Below are 25,786 nucleotides of genomic sequence, written 5' to 3' on the forward strand. Positions count from 1 at the left end.
GCGACCACGCGGCGGGGAGGCGGAGGGGGGGTGAGGGGGGTGCCGCGGGGGTCACGGCGGGCGGGGCCGCGCTCCCGTCCCCCTTATCCCCCTGCCCCCCACCCCCCCCCACTGTAGGTGGGGTGACCCTGCGCGGCGCGTGGGGCGGGAGCGGGGATCCCTTCAGTGCGCGGCCGCCATGTTGGGGGTGCTCCTCGGGGACCCTGCGGCTCCGCTCAGCAGCCCCCAGGCTCCGGGCCGCGGGCCGCCCCCCGCCGCCCATGGCTGCGGCGGACCCCCGGGTGCTGGCCGTAGCCGCCCGGGTCGCTGAGAGCAGGGAGCGGGACGTCCCGGCGCTGCTGCTGGCGTTGAAGGGTAACGGCGCCGCCGCAGAGGGGTGGCAGCGGGGCAGGCCTCTCGCCGCCTCACCGGGCTTGTGAGGCCCGTGCTGGTGGGGCCAGGACCTCGGGCAGACCTCACTGCTGCCGGGGGGAGCCAGCGTGGCCGGGCCTGAAGGCAGCAGCGCGATGCCCGGCTGCCGTGCGGCTTCCCCCGTCCTTCCTTCCCTTCGCCGCCCAGCCGCTGCTCGTAGAAGTGGCAGGGACAAGTTAGGGCCTGTGCTAAATCGGGACGTAATTATAAGGGAGCCAAACGTTTCGCAGCGGTTGTGGTTTTCTCCGGCCTAGGAAATCCATACAGATGGGCTGTGTCCCAGATAATGCGTGTCTTACTACTGGATGTGTAACGACAAGGGGGAAAGCCAAATACAACTACCCTTCCCAATTGTCATGGGATCTTACAAGCAGATTGTAGCTGTAGGATTGAAAAACACTGATGCAATATCATACATTGTTGTTGGCATTTTTAAAATGACCTCGTATTCTGAAAAAAAAAATATCCAAAGTGTACATCAGAATCTAATGCTTCCCTTTGCCACTCTCGTGCTTTCTTCCCACAGAAATTTTAAATAGTCCTTCTCTGGGACGTAAAGAATCCGAAAAAGTTAAGCAAGACATACACCATTACGATCTGACTCACTACTGCATGCTGGTCCTTAGACAAGACTACTCTCGAGTGCGTGGAGGCTGGGCTACTGCTGCCCAGCTAGCAGAGATACTGAGGTAAAAAAACTTGCCAAGAATTTTTCTTCTTGTTTTCTTGCTGGCCTTTCATCTTGCTCTTTTTCTTTTGAAGCTGTAATGCGTTGGCTTCCATCCAGAACAAGGCTTGTTGTTCAGGAAGGGCCAGGGTTAAAGTGCAGGGAGCAGTCAAGAGCAGAGGGGTCAGGCATAGCCTAATTGGCCCTGTTTAATTCATTTTCATTGGGTTTCATTGAGCTGGGTAAACCGTTTGGTGGGAACAGTTTTTGTGTTGGGTTTACCTTTTCTATGGTCAGTGCTCACGTAGGTCTCGGTTTTTGCCAAGTGATTGCTAATTTTGAATTGCACTTACTTTAAAAAAATTATTTATTTTTATTTCATCCTGCAAAAATCTGATTGACTCACAGCTTGGCTTGGCTCCATTTAAATATCTATTTTTAAATATCTATTTACTTTTTAAACATAATAGAGGGCACAATTCCTACAGACTAGAGAGCTTGATGAAGCGATATTGTGAGAATGGCAAGATGAAGTTTAATTCATAGCTAGTAAGACAACTTTAAACCCCAATCCCCAATGATACAAACTCAATTGTTAAAGTCAGGAAAAACAGTAAGTTTTAAATTTTTCCCAAGTTGTACTTGATTTTGGCTTAACAAGAAAGCAAGATTCTAAGGCATGAAGCAATTAGGCAACCATCTTTTATTTATGCCATATCTGCAGTGTGAATTTTTAATGTGAAGAATTTCACCAAGAGATGCAAGATTTATCACCAGAGTTGCATGAGATTTAAATAATCTCTTATAAGCTACTCCAGTTTGCAGAAAAAAAAAAAAAAATTATTTAGCTGTAAAAATGTCCTTTTGCAACTAGTTCAATCTCAGCTTTGTGCTTAGAATGTGCTGTCGCAGGGCTTAGGTAAGCAGAGCTTTACGTGTACGCATTCACAAAAAGCTAACAAAGATTAGATAAGATGTCAGAAAGCAAAATTCATAAGAAGCTAGGAAAATACTTTTGTTGCACTTGTATCAGCGTGGAGTACAGAACTGAAAATCTTTCCAGTTGTAAAACTTGCATTTTCTTGTAAACAGCCTTCCAGAAATGACCAATGTGTCTGTGGTAAGTAAAATAAGAAAACAGAGATCTGAAGAACTGATTTCCAGCCCACATGTATTCCCCAGTTAGAGGGAAGTTGTAGACAGACTCACTCAGTTTTTTGTACCGAGTTATATTTTTATACGTAGTTTTGCTGCCTGATCTGGACTGCCTTCATCAGGTTTCCCTTATCAAGTTTCTGTTTGCCTTTGCTTTTTTACCTTATGACCATCAGAGCCCTTCCCTAACGTGGAGCAAGCCTGAACAGATCCTATGAAGCTAAAGGCAAAAGTGCCTTGGATATGTTTTAAACTGAGACGTGCTCTAGTAAGCGGTATTACACTTGCTGTCTCCAGCCTGCCAGTGATAACTCTTCCTTCGGAGGCAGCTACCTCGGAGCTAGTCACAGCAGTTAACTGTTGTTCAGAGCTGAATTGTCCCATTCCAGTGAAGCATTCCTTCTCTGGTGACATAACGTTATTCAAAACTGTTCAAACAGGCCCTTGACTATTCAGTTGTGTGTTTTTTTTTTTTTTTTTTCTCCATTTCAGTCATTGTTGTGTAGGACTAGAGGTGAAAGAAGATCCCGAGGAATTTTACACAAAATTTCTTCCTTCAGCTATAGACAACCTGCTGTTTTTGGGAAGACGCCTACAAGCACGATTTATCCGAGCAGTCAAGGTATTTAAATTTCATAGTTAAAAGAGCAGAGAATCTCTGTAAGCTTTTCAAGCTCATGTGTTGTATAAGCAGGATATTATTCTAGGGATGCTGTATTATGAAAACTTATTTTCCAGAAATTACTTTTTCTTTATGCCTTGGAACTTTGAAACTGAAATTTGTCATTGTGGAGCGTTCAGTCCATTACATGTGCCAAAACTAGTTTGTTACCATAAGTTTTTTTTTAGAGAGTTTGTTACTACTTGTCAGAATTTTTAAAGGGGTAGGGGGATTCCGATTATGTAAAGGACAGAAGAAATAGAACAGCAAGGTAGAGAATAAAATCCCAGATGTTTGTTCTTACAAAAGACAGCATCCCAGTCATGGTAGTGTCTTTTTAAGTTTGCATATAATTAGTTCAGTCTTTGTAACTGCTTTGTTCTCACTGCTTTACTCAGCTTTACAGAGAAAGTGTGCTTTAGGAAGGCTTAAGACTTTAAGTCGGTTATGTTGAAGTTTGTTTTGCAATAGAACTTCTTCAGTGGAATTGGCAAAAAATTCCGAAAATGCTTACTGCTTCTGAACCAGCATGTCGGGAACCCTAAAGGCAGGCTTTAAAGGCAGGGATTTAGTGGATATGAACGTTTCTCACATTACTCTCCATCTTTGCAGAGAAGGATTTTGCCTTGCTATTTTCCCTCATGCTTTTGAAACATTCTGAGTTCCAAAACAGGACCCCCAAAATGAAAAAAAAAATAACCAACTTCATGGATTCTGATAATTTCTTTTATTTTGCCTGTTTCCCTCCGTATCTCATTTCCTGTCTCACTGACTTCTTGCACTTGCTCATAGTTTTCCTACAGAGTCTTTCTTGTTCAGGACACCACATACACAATCACTTCTCAGAAAGTATCAGCAGAGTGACGTATTTTCTGTTTGTTCAATACTCTGTAAGTGCATTTAGTGCATAAGAAGCAAGCTTCCTGAATGACATCCCAGGAGACTCGAGTCTTATCTGCAATATGTAATTTCCCCTACACTTTCTTATTATGTCTCAGCCTACATGCTACTTGAGTCATGCTTGTGGGCAAAGATTACTTTTGAATGCAAATGCAGTCCATACTATAGCTAGTATTTTGGCTTTTAAAACTTGTGGTCTCAGAGGTGACTGGGCAGCCAGACTTGATGCTTGCTCATTGGAACTTGGGAAACCCCACTCAGCCAGTGGAGATTCGCAGTTTATTCTGCCCTCGCTTTCTGTACAATCCTTTGAAGTCAAGGGAAGTACTTAAATAGCTTTCAGAAACTGATGCGCTGCCAAAACACACAACAGATAATATTATGCCTTAACTTATTACTGTTATTTCATCTCTCTCATTGTCAGTAAGTACCAAAAACAGAGTTAAACCATGACTGGTGGCTGGGACTTACTGCACAGATCTAGGAATAGACTTTCCAGAGTTTACCTGGTGGAGGCTCAGCAACATGGGAGTTACCAGACCCAAGTGCTTTATAACATTTATCAGCAGTGTAGTACTGTCAAAAGATGTCCACACACCAAGCTGTCCACACACCAAGATTTTAGATTTCTAGTGGGCTGTGGATCTTACCTGGAATACAGGCTCTAGACTGTGTGTGTGTGTATTCACATATAGAAACCTGGATTCTTCCTGGTCGTTGTGTCCAGTCCAGTGTTAGCACAGCGAGCACAAATACATTCAGTTTGGTGTTTGCTGCTGTTTCTCCAACAAGGAGGTGCTTCTGAAACCTCACCATGCTGGTTCATAGGAACCTTTTCCATTTTAATATTTTTGTCCACTTCGTACCTGTGGTTTCTGTGTTTTAATCTTAAATACCATATTTCCCATTTTGTGATTTAAATCTGTGATGCATTTGTACTAACCTGTCATTTGTTGTCTTAGCCCTACTATGCTATCAACTATTTTTAAGGACCAAACAAGCCTTTTCTAGTAAGGCTTGTTTTCTAGTAAGTTTAGACGTTGTTGACTGATCTCTGGCCTTGAAGTACATGCAAGTTGTTGGGGTTTTTTGACTGTCTCCTATGGTTTGACCAACCTCATTTGGGAAGTTGGCCTCCAAATAGCTGAAATATACAAACCGCCTACTGCATCAAGCTGAAGTCCTCAGGGAAGATTCATACATGTGCTTTTACCTATTTCTCTTTTGTTTTGTTTAGGATGAAGAAAAACAAGATTTTTTACGCTATTTCCAAACAGTAACCGATGCCATCTGCTGGCTGTTTGGTGGGCATATTCAACTAACAAAGCATGGTAAGGGAAAAGTAAACTCATAAAACACATGAGTATTTGTCTAGAGCAACTACAGGTATCAATAATCAGTCACAAGCCAAACTGCATCTAGTTTTCCAATTTGGAGTAGGTGTTAAAGCAATCTCTTAAAATATTCCATTCAGCAGAAACAGCAATATTTAAATTGGAAAAGATCCAGTAAAGGGAAATATTAGAGTTCCTTTTCTACCCTTTCGGAGATAAACATTAAAAGTCTTCTGTAATTTCCATGTGTAATTATGTACCTTTAAAAAAACATATGTTTTTCTGATAAAGTACTGTTGCTCTTCTTACCTGTCAGTGGTTAATATATGCAGAGATTTGACCAACATACGTTGCAAGCCCTAATGGCTAGAAATGAATAGGGATTTCTTAATTTGTTGTCGTGCCAGAAATTTCTACAAGTATCTAACAAATTTGTCTAGCAGTTTTGACCAAAATAAGCTTTCAGTTAAACCAACTTAACGTTGGCACATTGATTCTCAGTTCATAATAAAAAACAGAATTTGTTTTTAACACAGAACGGCAACTTAAGGATCATAAGTAGCTAACGCACAAATGGCTAGAAAAATTACTAAGTATGTAGATACTGATATTCTGGAATTAAAAAATGGTGCTTCAATGACATCAGTGGACTTGCATTAAATGAAACTGGTTTGACCAACTGTCAAGGTTGAAGTGCTTATCTTTTCTGGATATTGTTGCCCCAGTGATAACTCCACTGCTGTAATAAGAAACTGGTGCTGGTGTAACAGAGGTTTTAAAGTTTTTATTACATTGCAATGCCAGCGCCTAAGGGATATCCAAAGGCAGAAAAACAGGACTCAACGTGTTTTTTTGGTTGTTAAAGTAGTTTACTTGTTCCAGTAAGCTTCAGTGTAAAAATTATAAAAGATGGCGTTTGTTACAGAAACAGTATTTGGTTTTACTTGCTATGGCTTATGTTTCATAATAAAGTTTATTTGTTTAATGGTATTTTTAAGTCTGTGGTTCTGATTGCGTGACTTCTTGTTTGTTTTTGTTTTTTTTTTGCAGTGCTGCAAAATGATCACTTCCTGCAGTTGCTAGTAACAGACGATGTTGAAACAGCAGTTATAATGATGTCTGTTTTACACAGTATTTTGGGGGTCAATAGGTTAGTTGTTTTTATTACTACTGATTTTCTGAAGTTTAAATATAAAACTCAGTTTGTTACTGCTTCGTAAAATGGAACATTTCATATACAAGAAGTGTGGCATTTTTCAAGTCTTTGCTGTAGAAGTGGAAAAATTGGCTATTTTCTTTATCCTGTTGTTAAGCTGAGGGAATGGGAATCAGTTGAAACAGTAGGAAGGCTTCTGCCACCGAGTCAGTAATACTTGTTTTTTCATTTTAACTGGAATAAATGTGGAAATACCAATTCATTGCAGGAAAAAAAGCAGCATAAAACAAACATAACTATTCAATTCCTTTTCCTTCCACTGTGGATCAGATCGCTGGTCTGACTAGCTGGCTATGTTGACTTGCTGAATCTTGACCTGACATCTGTAATGGGAAGTCACTGTTAAAAAGCTCAATTTATAACTAATATTTAAATTCTTTCTTCCCCTCTCCCTCCAGTTCTGTCTTGCTTCAGGTTGATGAAGAGATCCTTCACTCTGTTTTGGATGAGCTCGTTTATAAGCTTTCATCTACCACCAATCCTGTCATAGGAAATGCTGCTACAAAAGTGCTGTTATTGATAGCGAAATCTTGCAAGCAGCTCCTGAAGTTACTCACAACTCGCTATGAAGGTTTGTAACCATGCGTGGAACCAACCACTCGGCCTTGCATTCACCTTAAAAATACAAAGGTGGAGGTTACCCAGTGCTCTCCTTGTTCATTAACCATCTGATACAAGTGAAACTGCAGTGCTGTTTTATTTTTCTCCTCTGTTTGTTTTTGCTGTAATTTAAGGTGCTGCTCCTCTTTCTGTTTTGTAGATTTATTTTCTTCTGTGTATTGAGGACTGTGTGTGTGGAAACCTGTCTCATCTAGCTGTAGTTTGACACCTTCAGCCTGAAGGGTTTTACTACTTTCTACACAATGTTCTGTATCTCTTTTTTCTGTGAAGGGTGGATATGAAGAGACCCTAGTAGCAGGGTGTCTGTACTGCCTTGGTAAGAGCCGTATGTCAGACATCTGCCAGTATGCCAAGCATCACTAGTCCAGAAGCATGGAGGTTTTACTTGTGCCAACTTCTGGCTGTTAACGGGTCTGCTTATCTGATAGGTGCGGTTCTGTCACCAAGGAGCTGACTGTCTTTTGACGTCCAAGTGATTGGAATGAACTTTTTCCAAGAATTCATGAAATGAGTTTATTGTTTTGTATTGATGCTTTTAGATGAGGAGACTGAGCATGCATGTAATTTAATTTACTCTGTGTTCTTCGTTATGTAATATAGTATCCCATTAAGTGTTTCTGTCTGTAGCCTAGCAGAGAGCTCCAGGAAACACCTTTATCTTCTGCTGTTGTGTCCATGGAGACTAGGGAAAAGGATTTGATGTTTGCCAAGTCTTTCATATCCTGGTTATTACTGATGGTCAAAACTAGTTTTGTGTAGCCTCTGTTCTTTTGACAAAAGGCTAATAAGAAGTAGGCATGCCAGACAAAAAGGCGCAGTTCTCCTTTTTACAGCTGTGCCAACTACTTGTTAGGCAGAACCAGCTAGATAAATTCCTGGATCAGATGGGTAGCTTTGGCACGTTTTTGCCTACAGAATTGAGAAAGGGCTTCCTTGCAGCGTGAAATGAAGTATGACGAGCCTAAGGCTGACAGCGTGCTGTGTATTCTTGTGAAGCTGCTGTGATGATCTGACCATCCCAGTTGTAGAACACTGGATTGTATAAAGAGGTGCAGGTCTCCATCAAAGAACTATGCTTTAGGGGTTATGCTACTTTATTTTGCTTGGAATCGACAAAGTGTCCCATTCATTTAGAGGCTCTTGATCTTCTGTATATATTTCCTGTTTCTGCTAAGGAAAAAGAAAAAGTTCTCTTTTTTTCTTTTCCTTTTTGTTAGAGTCCTTATGTTAGCTTTCTCTGAGGCTTTGAAATCTTGTAGATGGTTTGAAGAACAGCAGCTACAAAGAAGTATTTCCACCAGCCGGCCATCTCGTTGAAGTTACTTGGCTTCACAGTGATTCAGAGCTGTTGCTGGTATGCGGTGCTTCAGTGTAAGCTTTCTGTCAGGCTTTCTGTCAGTAATGGAAAAGTGCTAGAATGAGGAAATATCCTAAATCGCCCAACTCCAAGCCCAACACGGTCTTTACATCAGGATTTCAGGAGGGCCTGGTCTTTTTATCTGCATGGGAGGACACATCTTAGAGGCATGCTTATCAGTGGATGGAAGGGGCACATGGCTATGTAGCCTGTGTAGAAACTGGCAAATGTGTTGTCAGACCTACAGGACTTCTGTGAGGGAACTGCTTTGTGTAGTTTTGTGATTTTTCAGGGTTCGGGCAAGTTTAGGGCAGCGACTGACTCCATTTGTAGTCTCAACCTCACATGTTTAACCATCATCGTTGTTCCAAAATGGTGCATGCCTGCTAGAACAGAGGTACCACTTCTGTTGGTATGAAGGACTTTGTGGTCCATATGTGATCCTGTAAGTGCACAAGATGGGTTATTTCTTGGAGTTGCGCAGTATGTGAATATGCTTATAGATAGTGATTTGAAGGTAGAACTTGTTTGAGTCTGCAGTTCTTCAGGAGCCTTTCCAAATAAAGATCTGCTTCCCATCTTCCTTTCCCCTCCAACTCTCTGCAGAACTCTCAAGCTCTGGGATTTGTCTGATAGAGATCTAAAAAACCATGTGTTACTGTCTGTTCTGTGTCCTGTGCACAGTACAGGGAGTGTGTGTGTTGTGAGGAGAGCACAAGTGTGCTTTGTAACTATTGTGCACCGAAAAAGCCATTTTGTGCCAGGGATTGGAAACTCATGTACCCACAGTGCGATTATGCTGTACAAATAAGACATCAATGAATTCTGGTCATAAGTAAATAGATTTTATTATGAAAAATATGAAAGCAGTGCTTGTAAAACCTGGCATTTCTGTAATGCTTGCCATCCTTTTAGGACCTCACAGTGACTTACAGATGAGACATTGAAGGTACATGGATAATTTAACTGCCAGTTATGTTGACACAATAGGTAGTGACTTGGAGATATTAAACTACGGTCACAGTAGAATACTTTGCTGTGATGACTGGAGAACAAGTTCTTCATTGGTAACGTGTAAACCCAAAAATGAGAGATTGTGTTCATCGTCAATCTAGTCTTCCTTTACACATAGAATCAGATTTTTTGTTTTTTAAATTGAAAATTGTTAGTTTGAAATCCTCAAAAGAAAAATTTGCCTTAGTATTGCATGCTTCTTCTCTCTTAGGATTGAAAGTGCTTTTAAGTAAACAGTGGACTGGCAAAGGATTTGACAGGGATCTCAATCAACTTTTGGACTTGCTATACTTGGAACAATCCAGTGGAAAAAGGGAAATGCAGGTGCTGAATTTTAATGAGACTTTCCTATGTGAAATCCAAGTTACATGTAATTTATATATGTCTAGAAAGCATTTACTATATTGCTTTGTCTAAGCTTTTCAAAACGTGCTATTTTTTTCACTGTATCAGTGGATTTTTAAAATTTTCTATATATTCTTTCATTTGTGTCTTTCATTTTTTAAGAGCTCAAGAAATTGTCCAGTTATTAAGGTATGGGATTCTTGGGACTGTGACTTGAGAGTTAGACTTTTTTTTTTTTCCAGATTCACAAAGTAGTATGAATTCTTACAGAAACATAGGGGGAAAGGTGATTTAGTTTTGTTAACTAAACCAAAAACAATTGTATCCGCTCATCTCACATCAGTGTTACAAATTTAGGTTTCTGAATTCTTGGAAGCATTCAGATAGAATTAAAAGTCATGTAGAGAAAACGTTCGATAAGAACACCTTCTGTGCTGTGTTCCCAATAAAAGAGTAGATGTATGTTTTAGGAACTTACCAAAATTTTACAAGCAGGTTTTTCAGAGACAGTACTTCAAAGGAAATCAGAGTTATGTTTGTAGAGACCTGCTTTCACCTTAAACACAGCAGGGTGTTTGTTTTGTGTGTTGCTTTGTTTTTCCTTGAAAAAATAACATTTAACAATATAATTTCTTTTCATGTTTGTTGTGACTGATGATCATACTGCAAATGTAAAAAAATTCCTGCTATTAGTTCTCCAAACATGTCATTCTATCCTATATAATGTAGGTATTTTGATCAAATCAGCACTTGAAATATCAAGTGCTTCAGACACTTTAAGTTCAAATTTCTAACATTAACTAATGTAGATAATATATATTTTATATTTGTGCACTGAATGCATTTGTTTATCAAAGAGAGCATTGATCCAGATGATCAGATTAGCTGCCTTTGGAGCACATACAGGATTTGTGATGATAATTGTCTTTAGGACCTTAACTGCCCTCCACCATTACAAATATTGTGCATTTCAGTGCATAGGAAAACTGGTTTTTGGCCAAACATTGAGGCTGATCCAAGTAGGCAAGCAGTAGTGGTGTGTTTTTATATGCAAAGAAAATATTGTACTAACTATTTTTATAAATTTCAGAGACCGCATCAAGCAGCTTGTATAATCCAGGCTGCATGGAGGGGATTTCAGACGAGGAAAAGGCTGAAGAAACTACCCCAAGCAGTGACCATTTTACAGAGGAGCTTCAGGTAAACAGCACTGCTTTGTAAACAGCACTCAAGAGAATAGACTAATAAGGTTTGGTTTGGTTTTTCTCAGGTCAGAATTCTTCCATTAGAGCTCATGAGAATATTCCTTGCTACAGCTCTTGACCACTGCCTCTTGTCTTTTTTATGCTTGCCTGTAAGAATCTGGCTCCATCTTCTTTGTAACCCTTCCTGTAGTTAATGAAAGACAAAACATAGGTTTCCCTTCCTTTGTGCTAAAAAAAGAAGCAACTCTCCACCTGTCCCTGTATACCAAATGCTACATACCCCTAACTGTCTCCATCTGGACAGTCCCTGTCCCTCCAGTTTGTCAATATCTGTCTTCTACTGGGTGGCTCAGCAAAGTATGGGCAGTATTCCAGGTGTGCTCTCCAGAGTGTTGAGTAAAGAGAAATAATTTTCTTTGACCTGCTGCCTCTGCTTGTGCTAGTGCAGCCCCCAATGCAGCTAGCTTTTGTTACTGAAAGGGCACGCTACTGGCTCGTCTTCAACTTGCCATCTACCAGGACCCCATGTTCTTTTCATGGGAGCTGCTGTCCAGGTAGTCAGTGCCCAACCTGTGTGATTCATGAGGCTATTTTGTCCCAAGTGCAGGACTTTCCACTTGAACCTCATGTGGTTTCTGTTGACCCATTTTCTATGTCCGTGGAGTTTCCTTTGAGCGTCAGCCCTGCCCTGCAGTGTATGGAGGACTGATGACAGCCTTGCTAAAGTCAAGGTTAATGACACCCAGTGCTCTCCCCTCATCCACAGAGCCACTCAGCTCATCACAGGAGGCCATCAGGTTGGTCAAATATGATCTGCCTGTGATAAATCTGTGCTGGCTGTTCCCGTTTGCTTCCTGTCCTTCTTGTTCCTGGAAGAGCTTCCCTGCGGATTTGTTCCCCTATCCCAGAGAATGTTTGGGTTGGCCAAGAAGTCCTCCATCTTGAAGATGCCTTTTTCCAGTCAGCTGTATTTTCTGAGACATAAAAGTAATGTAATGCCAATATGAACTATTTGCAGATTTTTTTAGCAAAAACATCCAAACAATGTGCTTTTCCAGCAGTACCAAGCTGCCGCTTCTGGTGCCAAAAGCTCCAACTGTCCTTTTCCCAGCTGCCAAACTTTTTCTCCATGAGAAAACCTCATACAAAAACATCACAGAAGTATGTCTTCTGTGTGGAAAAAAATATGGCATGTGGAACACTACAAGTGTGGGACAGTGCAGCACTGGATTGTAGTAAATGGCTTTAGAAGATGATGCGCTGTTGGCACAACAGTTAACTGGTTCATGGTTAACTTACAAAATTCCACCATAAATTAAATGTGGAGCTGTCCTGGAGTTTAATGTCATGCCAGAGTGCTGCAGAAACCATGGACTAAAGGGCTTGCTCAGTGTGCCACTTGTAAGACCTTGTTGTCAATTAATACTTGAAATCTTTGACTCTCAGAAGTGGGGTCAATTCAGTGACCCAGAAATAGTATCTTCTGACTTCGGAGTAGCACAGAAGAATGAAGCTACATAAAAAATGCATATGTTACTTGAAGTATGATTTCAGTAACTTTAGCACATATTAGGCAAGCTCTTTTCAGAAGTCTAGTGTGAATTTTAACATAGGGATCTAAATGAAGACAGACTCCACAGCAGGTTTAGTTCAGTCTTTTTTATTGTACATGGTAAGCACTACCTTGTCAAGACCAGACCTTACAAATCAGATAGTCAAATCACTTTGTATTATCACCACGGTGTTAGAAAGCAGACAGTTGTGGTTTGTCTAGACTGGCATTAAGAAGATACTGGGCTCTCTGGGGTGTAATCTTTAAATTCAGGAAGATTTGCAGGGGATGCAATGTATCCACTGAGGACCACTAACCACTTCAACTTCTGTGCTGTATACTAAGAATGCCATCCTTGTGACTGCTTTCTGCAGCACCATACGTACACTTTGAGCCAATATTTCTGCCCCCATCGGGCACCTTGCAAGCCTGCAAGCCAAAATCGCAGCCCAGAAAAATTGCGTGACGGGATAAGGCGTGACATGCTAACGCAGAAGGGAGAGGGTGGCAAGGCTACTGGCAGTCAACTAGCTGCTTAACATTCTTGTGTCATGTTCTCACTATTGCAAGCATTAGTGCGTGCTTCTTAAATAAATAGTTCTTGAATCATTTAAATGGGCTCTTGGATGTGTTTGTTTAATGTTGAGAAGAATGGAAATGTATTAATATTTTTACAGTCGTGTGTTCGTGGCCTAGTCAGTCCTATTGTACTGAGTACAATATAGTGACTGGACAGCTCCAGTGGTTTTTCTTTCTAGGTCAAAGCTGCAGGTAGCATTATGATTAAAAATATAGTGTTTGGAGTGCTGAGCGTGACTTTAGAAAACCTTTCAAGAGGCCTTCAGAATTTTTAAGAGTCAGTGTTTGGTTATATACATGGATTTGTTTTAGGATAAGTACGTTTAAATACTGCTGAGGCTGAAGCTCCAAACTTGGCTCACCTGCAGCTGCAGTAGAAGATCTTAAACTACAAGTTACATACGTCTGAAATGCTGTGGTTTCAGAAATGTCTCCACAGTGAATATTAAAGCTTGCAGTCTCTCCTTGAAGTTAGTTCCCTTTTATGTAACTAATTATAGAACTATTAAAATAGCAATAATTGGTATTAATCATGCCTCATAAATCAAACCATTGCATGTATGTGTATATACATTTATATGTATATGCACATATACACTTAGATGATCAGAGGGAGGTTCATCTGTGCTATGAACTGCTGAAGGAAGCTTGGGTCTTAGTCTCTGTGTGTTTTACTTCTGTTCAGAGACATTTCCCTGTCAATGTGGTCTCGTGGAAACAAATTATTTATTTTTTTATTTATTTGTTATTGGGGAAGCAGAGAATGAAGAAGAATGTGTATTTTACAGACTACAAGGGAAATAAAAATTTAAATACCTGACAAACATTGTTGGTAGCTTCACAGGTGCACATCTGAGAAGTTAATGAAACATGATTGTTGTTTCCTGCCTAGTGGAGCTGAGAAGTTTCTAAGGAAAATTATTAATAGTTTTATCAAGAAAATTGCATCAAAAATCCTGTTTGATCCTGTGGCATCGTTCAGCTTAGAAGCATAGTATTGCCTTCTAGGATTAAACATGCAAAGGTTTACAATCCTAGCTTACAGAAATATGTGCACTGAAGACCTTGAGACCGTTCTGATATTGTCACGGGTATCACGATCTGTCTCTGTAGGTAGATGTGTGGGCACACTTCAAGTCTGCATTACTGTCATAAAAGGATTATGGTCTCTTAGATCGTGGTGGAGGCCCTTTATCAGTTTGGGCTAGATCTTTAGATCCAGAGCATTTCTTTTACAAAACAGCTTCCGTCCTGTTTTCCACCACCCAGTTACAGAGACTAAGGAGAAACTGTAGTTGGTGGGAAAATATGTATTATGGAAAGCAGGTGCCATGCATGCTGATGGGTGCACTGGAAAAGATGCATGCTGGAGCAGATGCTTAATGTTGCTTTACCTCTTCCCCAGATGATGGAAACAAAACAGTTGTTCTAGTTCATGTTAGCTGTGGATGTCCCACCTGAAGCATTGCTCTTTCAGCATTCTTAGAGCTGTACGCTAAGTAAAAATACATCTTTTGATTTGATAACAAATTGGGTGTCTGGCTCAGAATTTTCCTGCTTATGGATAGTGTGATAATTTTTTAGCTTGCAGGTAAGGTAACATCTTGTTGCTTGGGTTGGTCCTGCAACCAGCAGCTGGTGTGGCAGCTGCTGGACCATTCAACATAAAGAGAAAGAGGGATTTTTAAGAAATGTACAACTTAAGGTAATTGTTAATGTTTTTGTGTATTGCAGAGCTAAACGAGAACAGGAGCGGCAGCATTTAGAAAAACAGAAGGAAGATGAGGCCCTAAAGCTGCGAATGCAACTTCAGAGACAGAGGGCCATGAGACACTTCCATGAAAGACAGCTGGCCTTACTGGAAATAATCCATGCGAGTATGATTTCTATTAAAGTATATCAAAAGATTAAACTGTCTGGGTCTCCTTAAGAACATTTTCCCCAAATGTATTTCCTAATCTTGCATGTCTGTTTGCACTGTAGTCTTACCATCTCTTCTCCTGACCTGATTATGTGACAGAGAAGGTGTTAATTCTTCAAGGGCTCAGTAACTACTGATTGACATATGCTGCCTTCAAAATGGTACAGGAGAAAAGGAGACCCTATATATAAAAAGCTCCATTGCAGCTACAAGTCTTCTCTGAGTAGTCTACAGCTACTGGGCCTTTGATGAGGAGGGATTTTTAACTGATAAAAAAGCTGGCGTTTTGATATTATCAAGTTTAAGGATTAAAAATGTAAATTACTGAGAGGTCACAAGCCACGACCTTATAACTGGATTTTTCTCATATTTGTAGGTCAGGTAAATAAGCACATGCAGGAAATTGAGGTAAAATCAGCATTAACTATCCAGAGATTTTGGAGAGGGTACAGAGCAAGAAGAAGTTTTCATCAGCAGAGACAATCTCTTAAGGAGTATAAAGCAGCTGTCATCATTCAGAGAGCAGTAAGTATATAAACTTTGTTCTAATGTTAGATAGGACAGCACCTTATAGTGATGCCTTAAAAAGATCCGTTTATTTACTTCTCTTAATGTTGATTTAGCCATAATTTATTCAAAAAACAGTCAGAGGATGATAGATACTATAGCCACAAATTGCTTAGAGGGGTTGAATCCTGCCTAAGATAAAAAGTATGCTACAACCTTCTAACTAAAATACAATACTGCCACTCTGAAACCAAAGGTTGGGATTTCACCACACCACAGGTAAGTCAGTAATTTATTATGAGCATTTTAACATTATTTAGTATCGATGTTGACCATTGTATGTTGCCTTTTCAGTATTGTAGCTAAAGTTATGCTTTAACAGATACAGTGCTGAGACATTTTTTTCCCACTGACTGATTACAAAATGAGACAAACTTCTCGTCTGTGATTCCTGTATTTTTATATGTTCTTTACAAAGGCTTGCAAATTCTTGGAAAAGCAAAGAAGTAAAAGACCTCTGTCTCCTTGGAAAGATCCCAAAGGACTGACTGATGAGCAGAGACTGGCTTTACAGCAGAAGGTGGATGACTACATCAAATTGCATCCGGTCTGTTTCTTAGTCATTTCATAATTTCCATTAATGATGCAATGTAAAATACTGTTGGGATGAAGTATATTCAACTTGATAAATTCTGATCAAGATAAGCCTTGTGAGGTATGCATATATTAACCCTGCTCGTTTGAGAGCAAGGTACTAGGATATTGGGGACTTTAACTGCTAATTGAATAAAAAGGGTCACAGCAAACTGTAACTGGAAAGTCACATATACGTGATGATGGTTAGCTTCGGAGAGAACTTCAGAGGAAGCAAAATGATTAAGTTAACAACTAACAGCATTTGCGTTCCTTTGGACACTAGTCTGTCCCCAAAAGGTTTAAAATAACCAGCTCTTAATGGTAACAAACTGTTATTTTCCTCCAGGCTTCCCAAATGTCAGAAGAAATGAGTAAAGATTTACATATGCAGGCCCAGGAAAAGCTGGCGCAGTTCATGCTGAGGAGCAAATTGGATCAGAGAGCAGCACAGCGGAGAGAGACGTTACTGGCTCAGGTCAACACTGATGTGGAGCTGCTGATGAGTACGTGACTGCTCTGGTCATAGTTTTAATTACCATTTGGATTAAGCTAATTTAAAGAGAAAATTAAAGGGAACTGTGGTAGAGTCTTATTTCAAAACTGAAATATCCTTCTTCCTTTGCCATATCTTGAGATTTTTCAGGCTTTGCTAGAAATCATACAGGTATTGCTGTAGGTTAAGTATTACATACCTGCTTTTCAGGGAGCATCTTATTTTAGTACAGTTTTTTTTCTGGTATGTTCACAAGAAAAGCAATGGCTTTGTAAAAGGCATTACAGTTTCTAAATGGATCTTACACAACCTCTACATTTTTGTTTTATTCTGTTTTCTTGTTTCCCCTAGATGAAGAGGAAAACCTTTGAGCTATGAATTTTGAGTCAGATCTTCATTTTGACTAGCCTGGCTTTATTTGAAATAGAATTCAGTGTGGTGCTAGCTACATTCCAGACAAATAGTTTGGAGTGAAAGAGCGAGAATAGCAAACTGCAGCCACCAGAGAGCACCCAAGCAGGACAAAATTCAGCAAGTTACTGAATTCCATGACTTAGCCTGTCACATGGTGTGTCACTGCAGCTCATTGCTCCCTGAACTGGCAAATCAGCAGCACACTCCCACGTTTTGCCAGGGCCCCCAGGCAGGGAATACGCAGTGCTGCTGCTGCGCCAGAGCTGTGGAAATGCTACACTGATGTCACCCTGATCCAGCAGCAGTAGCAGCCAGGAGCTCCTCTTTCTCCTAGGTCACAGTTTCACAAGAAATCGACTTGGTGTACAGCATTACTGCCCTGAATGAAGTAGTCCTGCTTTCCACCCTTCTATTCCCTTCCCTCATTCTGTATGTATTTTTTCATGTTAGCCTTAATTTGGATTGCTTCTCCACTCTTGGTTTATCATGCAGCCATAAAATTGTAATGCCAGCAAGGGGAAAGGAGTGGCCTAGGACAGTAGGAGGTGGGGGAGTAGCGATCATTCTTTTTTGTTTAAAATACTCATAAAACTGCAGCATAAGAAACAAAACAGAAAGCTTTTCTCCTTGTTCCTACAGATGCTCCACGGTTAGCAGAGACCACAGAAAAAGATCTTGCTGTCTTTATGAGTCGGTCAGTCCCTGTAGCTACCAAGGCCAAACAATCCCACAACGCTATGCTGAAGCATGCTCGCTGGCCGTGGTGGAAGAAGCTTGGAGATGAGTTTGTGGAGGATGATGTCATTCCTGATGATGCCCTGAATGCAGAACTTGGAAGTCTGTTTATTGGTGGAAGGAAATCCTATTAGCTATTGGTGGAAGCTAATCCATTTACAGGCAGAAGTATCTGTTACTCATCCAAATGCATACCTTGCACTGTGCATTCACTTGCATGTGTTTTTAAAGAAGGAAAATACTTGAATTCGAAGACAAAGCACTGAAGGAGACCAAGGCCGTATTTTAGTGCATTTTACTAACGTTATTGAGAATCTTTTCCAGTGAACTTGCAATAAAATCCTATTGATTGTGCTGTTACAAAGAGGATATAAATACTGTAGTTGTAAATTAGGATATTTTATAACTCACATTGCTTTGAAAGTAAGTGTATAACTTTTGGCTTTCCACTTATTATTTGAATCACTCCATTGTGAAAGCCTGCGCTTTTATAGCAAAATGTTTTATCAGGTGATGTGCTTCAAGATAAAGATGGGTTTGGAACAAACCAAGATGTCAGTAAAAAGCCAAGCAAGCACTTACGCAGGCTGGGTGCTTCCGGCAGGGTGGAACAGCTAACTCCAGTCAGCACAAGCAAAGCTTTGTCTGAGGAACCTCCACCTCTTGCTTGGGAACAAGTGAAAAAGCATGGGGATGAAAAAAAAAAAAAAAAAGAAAAAAAAACAAACAGATTTTCTTAGATAACTGCATGTTTTTAAAGGAAAAGACATATAACTTCCACAGACAGTATGCTGCAGTGTAACGTGGTTGCAGCCCAGACAGTTGCCCAGGCTCCTAGCCTCAGCACAGCCATTTGCACCATCAGCTTCATCTCAAACCATGAAGACAGTGTTAAATCCAGAAAGGTCTCCAGCACAGTCACTGTGACCTGGTCCACAGTAAAAACCTCCAGCCAGAGGCTGCTGCTTATTGATCTGCGTAGAAAGGAGAACATGAGGCTGCGGTAGTGCCTGCGCTATTAATAAAGGTATGTATTAGGTGAGAGACACAAGGAGTCTTAAGAGTGAGATGTACCAAACTGCAGAGGAAGAAAAAGCACAGTGATGGCTGCCGGTTGTATGTGGGCAGAAGTACTACTTCAGCATGTTTGATTTCCATCTAGATTTTGAGTTTTAATTTTAGTGATGAATGGAAAACAAATAAATAGAAATACTGGGCAGAAGCCCAAGGCCATTCAGATGCAGCCGATACATTAGAATTAATAACTGGGCAGCTGCCAAGAGGAAGAGCTGTGCTCTGGGTTAAATTTTCTAACAGGCTGTGAGTTGGAAGGCACTGACTTGGCTCTGAGCTCCTTCCTTGGAGAGTTAACTGGTGGAAAAATCCATTATTTCCCGGTGCAGTTGCATGTGGCTGTTGAATTACATGTTCTGCACAGCCCTGCTGTTAGTCTTAGACCATGCCTATCATAAACCAGGTGCCCTGCGTGTACCCGGGTGGAGGGGCTGGGGGAGTACCAGGGGATAAAGGCTTCCCCCAGCAGCTGCCAAGCTCTAGTGCTGGAAAACACCCAACTCCTCCAGGCAAACTGCAGCAGGACAGCTGTTCCCCTGCAAATCCACCAGGCCGCTGTGCTCGTCATTGTCCCCTCTGCTGTGCGGCCACTGACCCAAGCTATTTTGAGACAGCAGCGTCTGCTGTTATGTTTATTCCTAATCACCATCATTATAACAGCTCTTCAGCACAGTGACGTTCACAAAGGTGCTTTGCTTAATGTATTTTATGTAAAGAGATGAGCCCCCCCGGCCAGTGTTAAATACCAACTGAATTATAGAGCATCTCACCAAAAAGCCAGTTATTGTAATGTTAATGGCCTCTGCCACTCACTGCCATTGGAGTGGATAATGAACTCCCCCTTTGCAATATGCAATTTGCTGGATAATGGCTTTTTAAAAGTGAACAGAGAGCTTGGTGGAAGGTGCAGCCTTGCTGGAGGAATTCAAGTTGTGGGGTCATTTATTACCAGCCCAGCAGTGCAAATTCCTCCGCCCCACTGCTGCCCCAATAAATAAAAATGCTTCTCCTTACTTTGTGCTTATCACCAGGAGATCTCAATTATCTCCATTTTACTGACCTGGGGAACCAATGTGGCAGAGCAGTGAGGGAACGTGCCTGTGGCCACGTACAACCTGCAGCCCCCTCCGCAGCACTGTTTCTGCCCGCGTGCTGCCTCCCACCGCTGTTCAGCCTTCGTCCTCCTTGCCTTGTGCCCCAGCACTGCCTGCCTTTGCTCCCACTGCTGTTGCAGGCAGAGCGAGCCAGAAGCAAGCTGCTGCTGTCTTCTGGGGTGCAGCCCCTCTCCTTTACCTGCCTGACGTGACTCTGAGCCGTGCAGAGGGGGCAGATCTCTTCTGGCCTGCCACCACATAGAGACCATTGAGTTCCACATGGCTTCTCTTCGCTCACGGGCTGGAGGGATGTGACCGGGCTCGGGTAATCCTCTTTTCAGGTCCTGCATCGTGTGCAGGCTGACTGCCTTGCTGGTGAATTATTTCACCGTGGTTCCCTCTGGGATAAAATATGCCTGAGTACCGGGAACAGGCACAGACAAGTGAACAGAATTCACCTCCAGCCTGCTGCCAGGTGAACTCTGGCTTACACGATCACCTCTGGGTAAACACGGTCACCCCAGAACAGACTGAGCTGAGACCAGCCCTGCTCCCACTTGCCTTGCCACAGCCCACAGGCATGCCCAGAAAGCTGAGCTGAAGTTGCTCAAGCATACATCTGCAGCACAGGTGGTCCAGCCAAGCAGGGAACGGGGCTGAATTTGGCTGTGTTCAGCCAACTGGGGCTGTGTCCCTTTGGGTACAAAGCACATAGCCCAGGCAGCCCGGAGATAGAGCCCAGCTTTGGCAGAAGAAGCACAGGGGTGCCCTGCTTGGCTGGTGGGGTGACAGACGTGAGGAGCGCAGGGGCAGAGGGGAAGCTGGAGCTGCGAAAGCAGCGGCACTCAGGGCATTAAATATTGATGCAGTCTAAGCTGGCCTGTGGGGGCGATTGAGCTGAATTGCAGGTTTCTGTTGCTGTGATAAATCGGACCCGTTTGTCATGTGGTTTTGTTTCTTCCCTCTCCTAAGTAAAGCTGCACAGGAGCAGTATTGCTACAGCAGCAACAAACAACGTGGAAAACAAATTTATCTGATGGATACGGATAAAATAGAATGGGCAGCAACTGTTCTCCTGCCAAGGTTGCCACCAGAAGGTCATGGAGCAGCAAGATGGTGGCAAAAGGAACAAAAACCACACAGCCCTTTCAGAGCAAGAGGCAGTGTCCTCTGCTGGCTCCTGCAACAGGAAATTTTTTATTTACGTGGACAGTTGTTTCTGTGTTTTGTTTTGTTTTTCCCAAGCTTTAGCTGTAATTGGACTCGCAAACAACAGGATGCTCATCTCCAGCAGAGACACAGGCATGAGCTTCAGCGTTACGCTGTTAGGTCCAGGGGCATCTCCTGGCCTTTCAGAGCGGCTGTAACTAGAGCAGGGAGCCGGGGACAGATCGATCACCCAGATGCTGTTCCACCTCTCGCCTCTTGGTCTTCCCCTGCCCATTTCCACAGGAGCCAAACCTGGTACAGAGATGTGCTCTCCACCGCAGACTATCGCATACATGAAGCACAAGGAGAAATGGAAGCCTTCTCCAAGTAGTGGAGTCAGGGCTGTCTGTAAGTGAACACGCACAAGAAGAGGAGGCAGCACTTAGCAGCAGGAGCTATAAAGATCATTGATGGCAGTAGGTCTCCAAGTTCTCCTCACCATCCTTCTTTATAGCACAGCAACGCTGAGACATCCTCCAGGTGTCCTTGTGTACAGTAAAAAACTTTAATGAAGAGGTGCCGGGGAACACCTCTGGGACTCTGAGCACATTTTATCTCTGCCTCAGTCTTTTCCTCTCTGAGATGAGGCTTACTGCAGGCTTTGTGTGTTGTGTTTGTGATTTAAGAGCTCTCGGTGGAGGACGCGCTGTGAGCGTGATGCTACTGAAAGCCCCCTCTGTGAAGGTGACATGGGAGTCTGACAGGCCTCGGGAGGGAAAAAAAAAACAAACACTTTTGTAAATCAGATGTTGGACACAGTCAGAGCTCGGGATTGTCGTTCTATTTACTTTTCTCCAAATTCAGCTTCTCTCTGCAGTTTAGTTAATGACATCCTTAAAAAAATCTGATCTGGGAAGTTTCCTCTCACCCACGGTGTCACCAGCCCAGAGCCCTGCAGCTCCCCGAGCCGAAACCCGGCCAGCTCAGAGCTGCGTTAGGCGGCCGGGCAGCACTGCAGAGCCGGATCCTAGCAGCAGCAGAAGCCACCACGAAGCTCACCACGTCCCTAAAATTCACGGTGAGTCAGAGGAGCGGGGGGAGCCGGGAGGGCAGCACACAACCCGCTGTGCTGGGCACCAAGTGGGAAATAACGGGGACGGCATCTCTGTGGTGGCACAGCCCCGAGCCCCCGCCGCAGGACAAGGGACGAGGCCAGGAGCCCCCCGAGCTGGCTCTCAGACAAAAGACCGGCGGTCGGTCACACCCAGCACTACTCAGCCGTGCCTGGGGGCACGTACCGAGCCCGAAGGGACCCCAAAAAGGGGCTTTTCTCCCCCAATTCCCCCCTCCCCGCCCCCCTCACGGCGGCCCCGCCCCTCCCGCCGTTGCCATGGCAGCGGCTGAGCCGGGCCCGGCCCCGCGGGCGCACGGGGGGCGGGCGGCGGCTGCGGGCCGGGGCTCGGCGCTGCCGGGCGGGCACGGGAGGAGCGGCGGGGCCGGGAGCCGCAGGTGGGTACGGGCACGGGGATGGGCACCGGGACGGGCACGGCAAACGGCCCTCGTGATGGGGCCGGAGCGCGGCCAGGAGCGGCCTCGCCTCTCTCCGTAGCGGGGGGCTCGGGGGGCTCCGTGCCGCTGCGTTTTGCCCGCATTCGCCCTCCGCCGCGGGGCCGAGCCGTGCCGCGCGGCTGCTGGGAGCCCCGGGCTGCCTCCGCCAGCCTGCCGGTGCCGCTCGTACCGCGCTGCAGCCGGGCGAGGCGATGCTCCGGGCGGCTGCAGCCCTGCTTTCCCCCAGCCCTCGCCTTTGTGGGGCGGGGGGAGTGGGGGGGGGGCACGGGTCTGCTGGCGGCAAGGGAAGGGAAGGCCTCGGGGCGGTGGGGGCTTCTTGGTGCACGGCTCCCAAAACGCTTCGCAGCCGTCCCTTGAGGCTGAGAGCCTCCTGCTGCAGGCTGGGGACGCCTTACCGAGCCGTTGTGCAGGTGGGGGAGCAGGAAGCTGAGAGATTGAAGTCACAGCCACGACCCAAACTGGGTGTTGCAGATCCTAAGGCTTCTGGTCGAGGTATTCATCCGCACGTCCTCTAATGAAATCGTCCCTCATTTTTATCAGCTGCTCCATGAGCTGTTCTGCAAGCCACATGTGCTCAGGGGTTTTGAGATACTGCTGTTGCGTATGCCAAAACGTTGGTGCCTGTAAGCGTGAGAAGGGTGGTTTCTGCTTCAAACAGGTCCGTGGCAACTGCCTGGTTTGTACTGGGGCAGAACCCAGGAGCTCCGTGATGGGTGAGGTTGCTTTAGGCAAGGCGGTGGGCAGCCAGACAGCAAGGCATGCACGGGGCTGGTGAGGTAAATGCAGGACACCTACCTGGACACCTACTGCGACATGTGTGACAGCCTGCCTCACTAAGGGAAGCCCGGACAGGAGGTGGGCCATGTTGGAGATCTGGTTCCCAACCTGTGCTTCCATCGATCTCCTTTAAGGTTTTTAACCAAAGAACCCCAGCTGCAGACTCAGGTTTAAGTCTCGCTGCCCTGTCTGTAGGGCATGGCACAGGACAATGATTGCCCCAAAGCGTTCACAAAGCCTTACACCGGTGTAAGAAAAGCCTACTGCAGACTGGGTGACATTGTATAGCTCCCAGTAGACACAGGGGAAAGAGAAAGGAGCAGGCTGAGTCCTCTTATGCCTTTTCTGGGTTTTAATACCCAGCTGGTGTTTGCAGATTTCTGGGCAGGCTGATCCAGCCTTATGAGATACCCTGGCAACCCTGATTTCTTACTGGGTGACTTGGTAGGAGTTAAAGTTCCTCTCTAACAAACACCCCCCAAGAAACAAGAGACCAGGCATCTCAGGGCAATGCAGTTGCAAGAGGCATCGCTTACTGCTGGCAGGCGAGCTGCGGTTTCGCAGTTTGGTTCCTTTCCAGCGTTTCGGAGGGCCCGTTCCTGTAGAGAAGAGGGAGCAAGCATAGCTCCAGGGCCTCCACTGCTGGGCACCAGCCAATTGCTGTCATATCAGATTAGCTCTGTGGCACATTAGCACTCATTTATGTTAATACAAATGCAGCATGACTGCTCCATACCATTGATGGAACTATTGTATTTACAGCCCTATAATATGACTAATTGGAAGGGAGGCTCTGGTTACAAAACCATGGACTTCCAAGGTGATTCCTGCTGCTGCTTCCATGTAGCCAATTTTGAAGCATGAAGAACAAGCCTCTTGAAGACGTAATCCACTTTTTCTTTAGCGTCAGTGCAGATAGGCTTTTGGCAAATTCCAGGAAAAAAAATCCCGTATCACAAAAGGAACAGGAAGAGCTTGTGATTCTTTCTACCTTGCCACAATCCGGACTCAGTAACCTGTGCCCCCGTAGCTGTGTCTTGGCCGCTGAGAAGGGCTGTGCTGCCTGCGCTCCCCAGGAGCCTGGCCCTTGAGCCCCACGTTAAGATTCACGCTCTGCAGCAGCAGCTGGGGAGCACGTTCTGCTTGTCCTGAGCAGCTCGGCAGCAGCAGTTGTGGATGTTTGTGAGCTGAGGAGGCATAACGTGCACATTCTTTGCCCAGGTCTGTAGAGCTGTCCGCAGCTCGGTGGCTGCCCGGCTCAGCTGTCACCTGCTGACGTGCCGAGGATGCACCCGCTTGTCCCTGGGAACAAACGAGGCTCCTCTGGCCAGAGTCTGCACGAGTTTTGCGGTCCCTGCTTCGTAATTAGCTCAGCCTCGGCTTCCATCTGCTTTGCAGCTCGCAGCAGCCCTCACAGCTGGTTGCTGGCAGCCATTAGCACCTTGCAGCAGAGGAACAGCTTCAGCTTGGAGTCTCAGGAAGATGGACAGGGCTGGCAGCACCAGCGAGCTTGGGAGAAATGACGAGGGAGGAGAAGACGGATGTGTGGATGTGGGGAAGGAAGGTGGACTGAGAACATATGTGATGAGGGGGGAAAACGAAGCGACAGGTGGGAAGTGCTGCAAGCCCCTGCTTCGTGGGGATGCAGAATGGGAGCTGCAGGAGGGAAGGAGGCAGGGAGCTCAGAGGCTTTTGGGAGCAGAGCAAGGGGTTCTCTGCTGCCACAGGTTGTGTTTTGCTGCTGCCAGCCCGCTGCCCAGCCTTCAGGGCTGCTAGGCCAGTCCTGAGCCACTGCAGTGTGCTGTGCAGCACCGGTTGGTTTCAAACCCCCCTGCTGTGAGTTACATGGACAAAGGATGAACAGCTCTGGGAAGTGCAAGGAGAGCTGGGATCAGGCTCCTTGTCCTCAGAGTCCTCCCTGCTCCCCCGTTACTGCAGCAGGCACCAGCATCGCTATGTGAGGAGCTGCCGTTCGCTGCTCAAGGACAGCAGGGACAGTGGGAAGTCTGTGAGTTCAGGAATTAGTTATGGAAAGCTGGGACCCTCAGGCTGAGGTAATGAGAATAGCTGGAGAATTAGGCAATTCCCATATTCATGAGATGACAGCCTGCAGTTCCTTTGCCGAGGCTGTATTAAATACACTGAGGGGCAGAGGAGTTTTCTGGCTTAGCTAACAGCTGCTTCAAGGTGAAGCACAAGGGGAGAAAGGAAAGAAAATTCCACCATCTTTTGTTATCCATTTAGCTATGGAACAACGTGGGTCCTCTGTAGACCTTTTAGAACCTGGGTTTGAGACAGTCCCCTCATCTCCTAGAAATAACCTAATGGGGAATTAAACAGCACCTGTCCTAAAGGCTCCTTGCCAGGAATGAACTAACAATGCTTCTGAAATCCTTCTCC

The 25,786-nt window shown here is 44.4% G+C and overlaps 2 protein-coding genes across 4 annotated transcripts in view; both read left to right on the forward strand.

Moving 5' to 3' along the window:
- Positions 1–154: 154 nt before the first annotated feature.
- Positions 155–18,105, forward strand: IQCB1 (IQ motif containing B1). Of its 2 annotated transcripts, none has more exons than XM_035331654.1 (13): positions 155–354; positions 938–1,100; positions 2,726–2,855; positions 5,032–5,125; positions 6,179–6,278; positions 6,743–6,915; positions 9,548–9,660; positions 10,772–10,881; positions 14,752–14,894; positions 15,315–15,463; positions 15,924–16,052; positions 16,428–16,584; positions 17,628–18,105. In XM_035331654.1, exons 1-13 carry the CDS (start codon positions 261–263, stop codon positions 17,855–17,857), a joined length of 1,785 nt encoding a protein of 594 aa, XP_035187545.1. In that variant the 5' UTR covers positions 155–260; the 3' UTR covers positions 17,858–18,105. The 2 variants fall into 2 exon arrangements, with proteins under 2 accessions (XP_035187545.1, XP_035187547.1); XM_035331656.1 differs by having other exon boundaries at positions 155–350; positions 937–1,100.
- A 4,370-nt stretch (positions 18,106–22,475) lies between these two features.
- Positions 22,476–25,786, forward strand: part of LOC118169881 — a 40,092-nt gene continuing 36,781 nt past the window's right edge. The window contains exon 1 of one of the 2 annotated variants that reach the window (XM_035331652.1): positions 22,476–22,549. The gene's annotated coding sequence lies outside the window, so the exon portion shown is untranslated. The remainder of the gene's footprint in view (positions 22,550–25,786) is intronic. The other variant, XM_035331653.1, reaches the window with a different exon arrangement.

The sequence above is a fragment of the Oxyura jamaicensis genome, chromosome 7 (assembly GCF_011077185.1).
Source record: "Oxyura jamaicensis isolate SHBP4307 breed ruddy duck chromosome 7, BPBGC_Ojam_1.0, whole genome shotgun sequence".
Lineage (NCBI taxonomy): Eukaryota > Metazoa > Chordata > Aves > Anseriformes > Anatidae > Oxyura > Oxyura jamaicensis.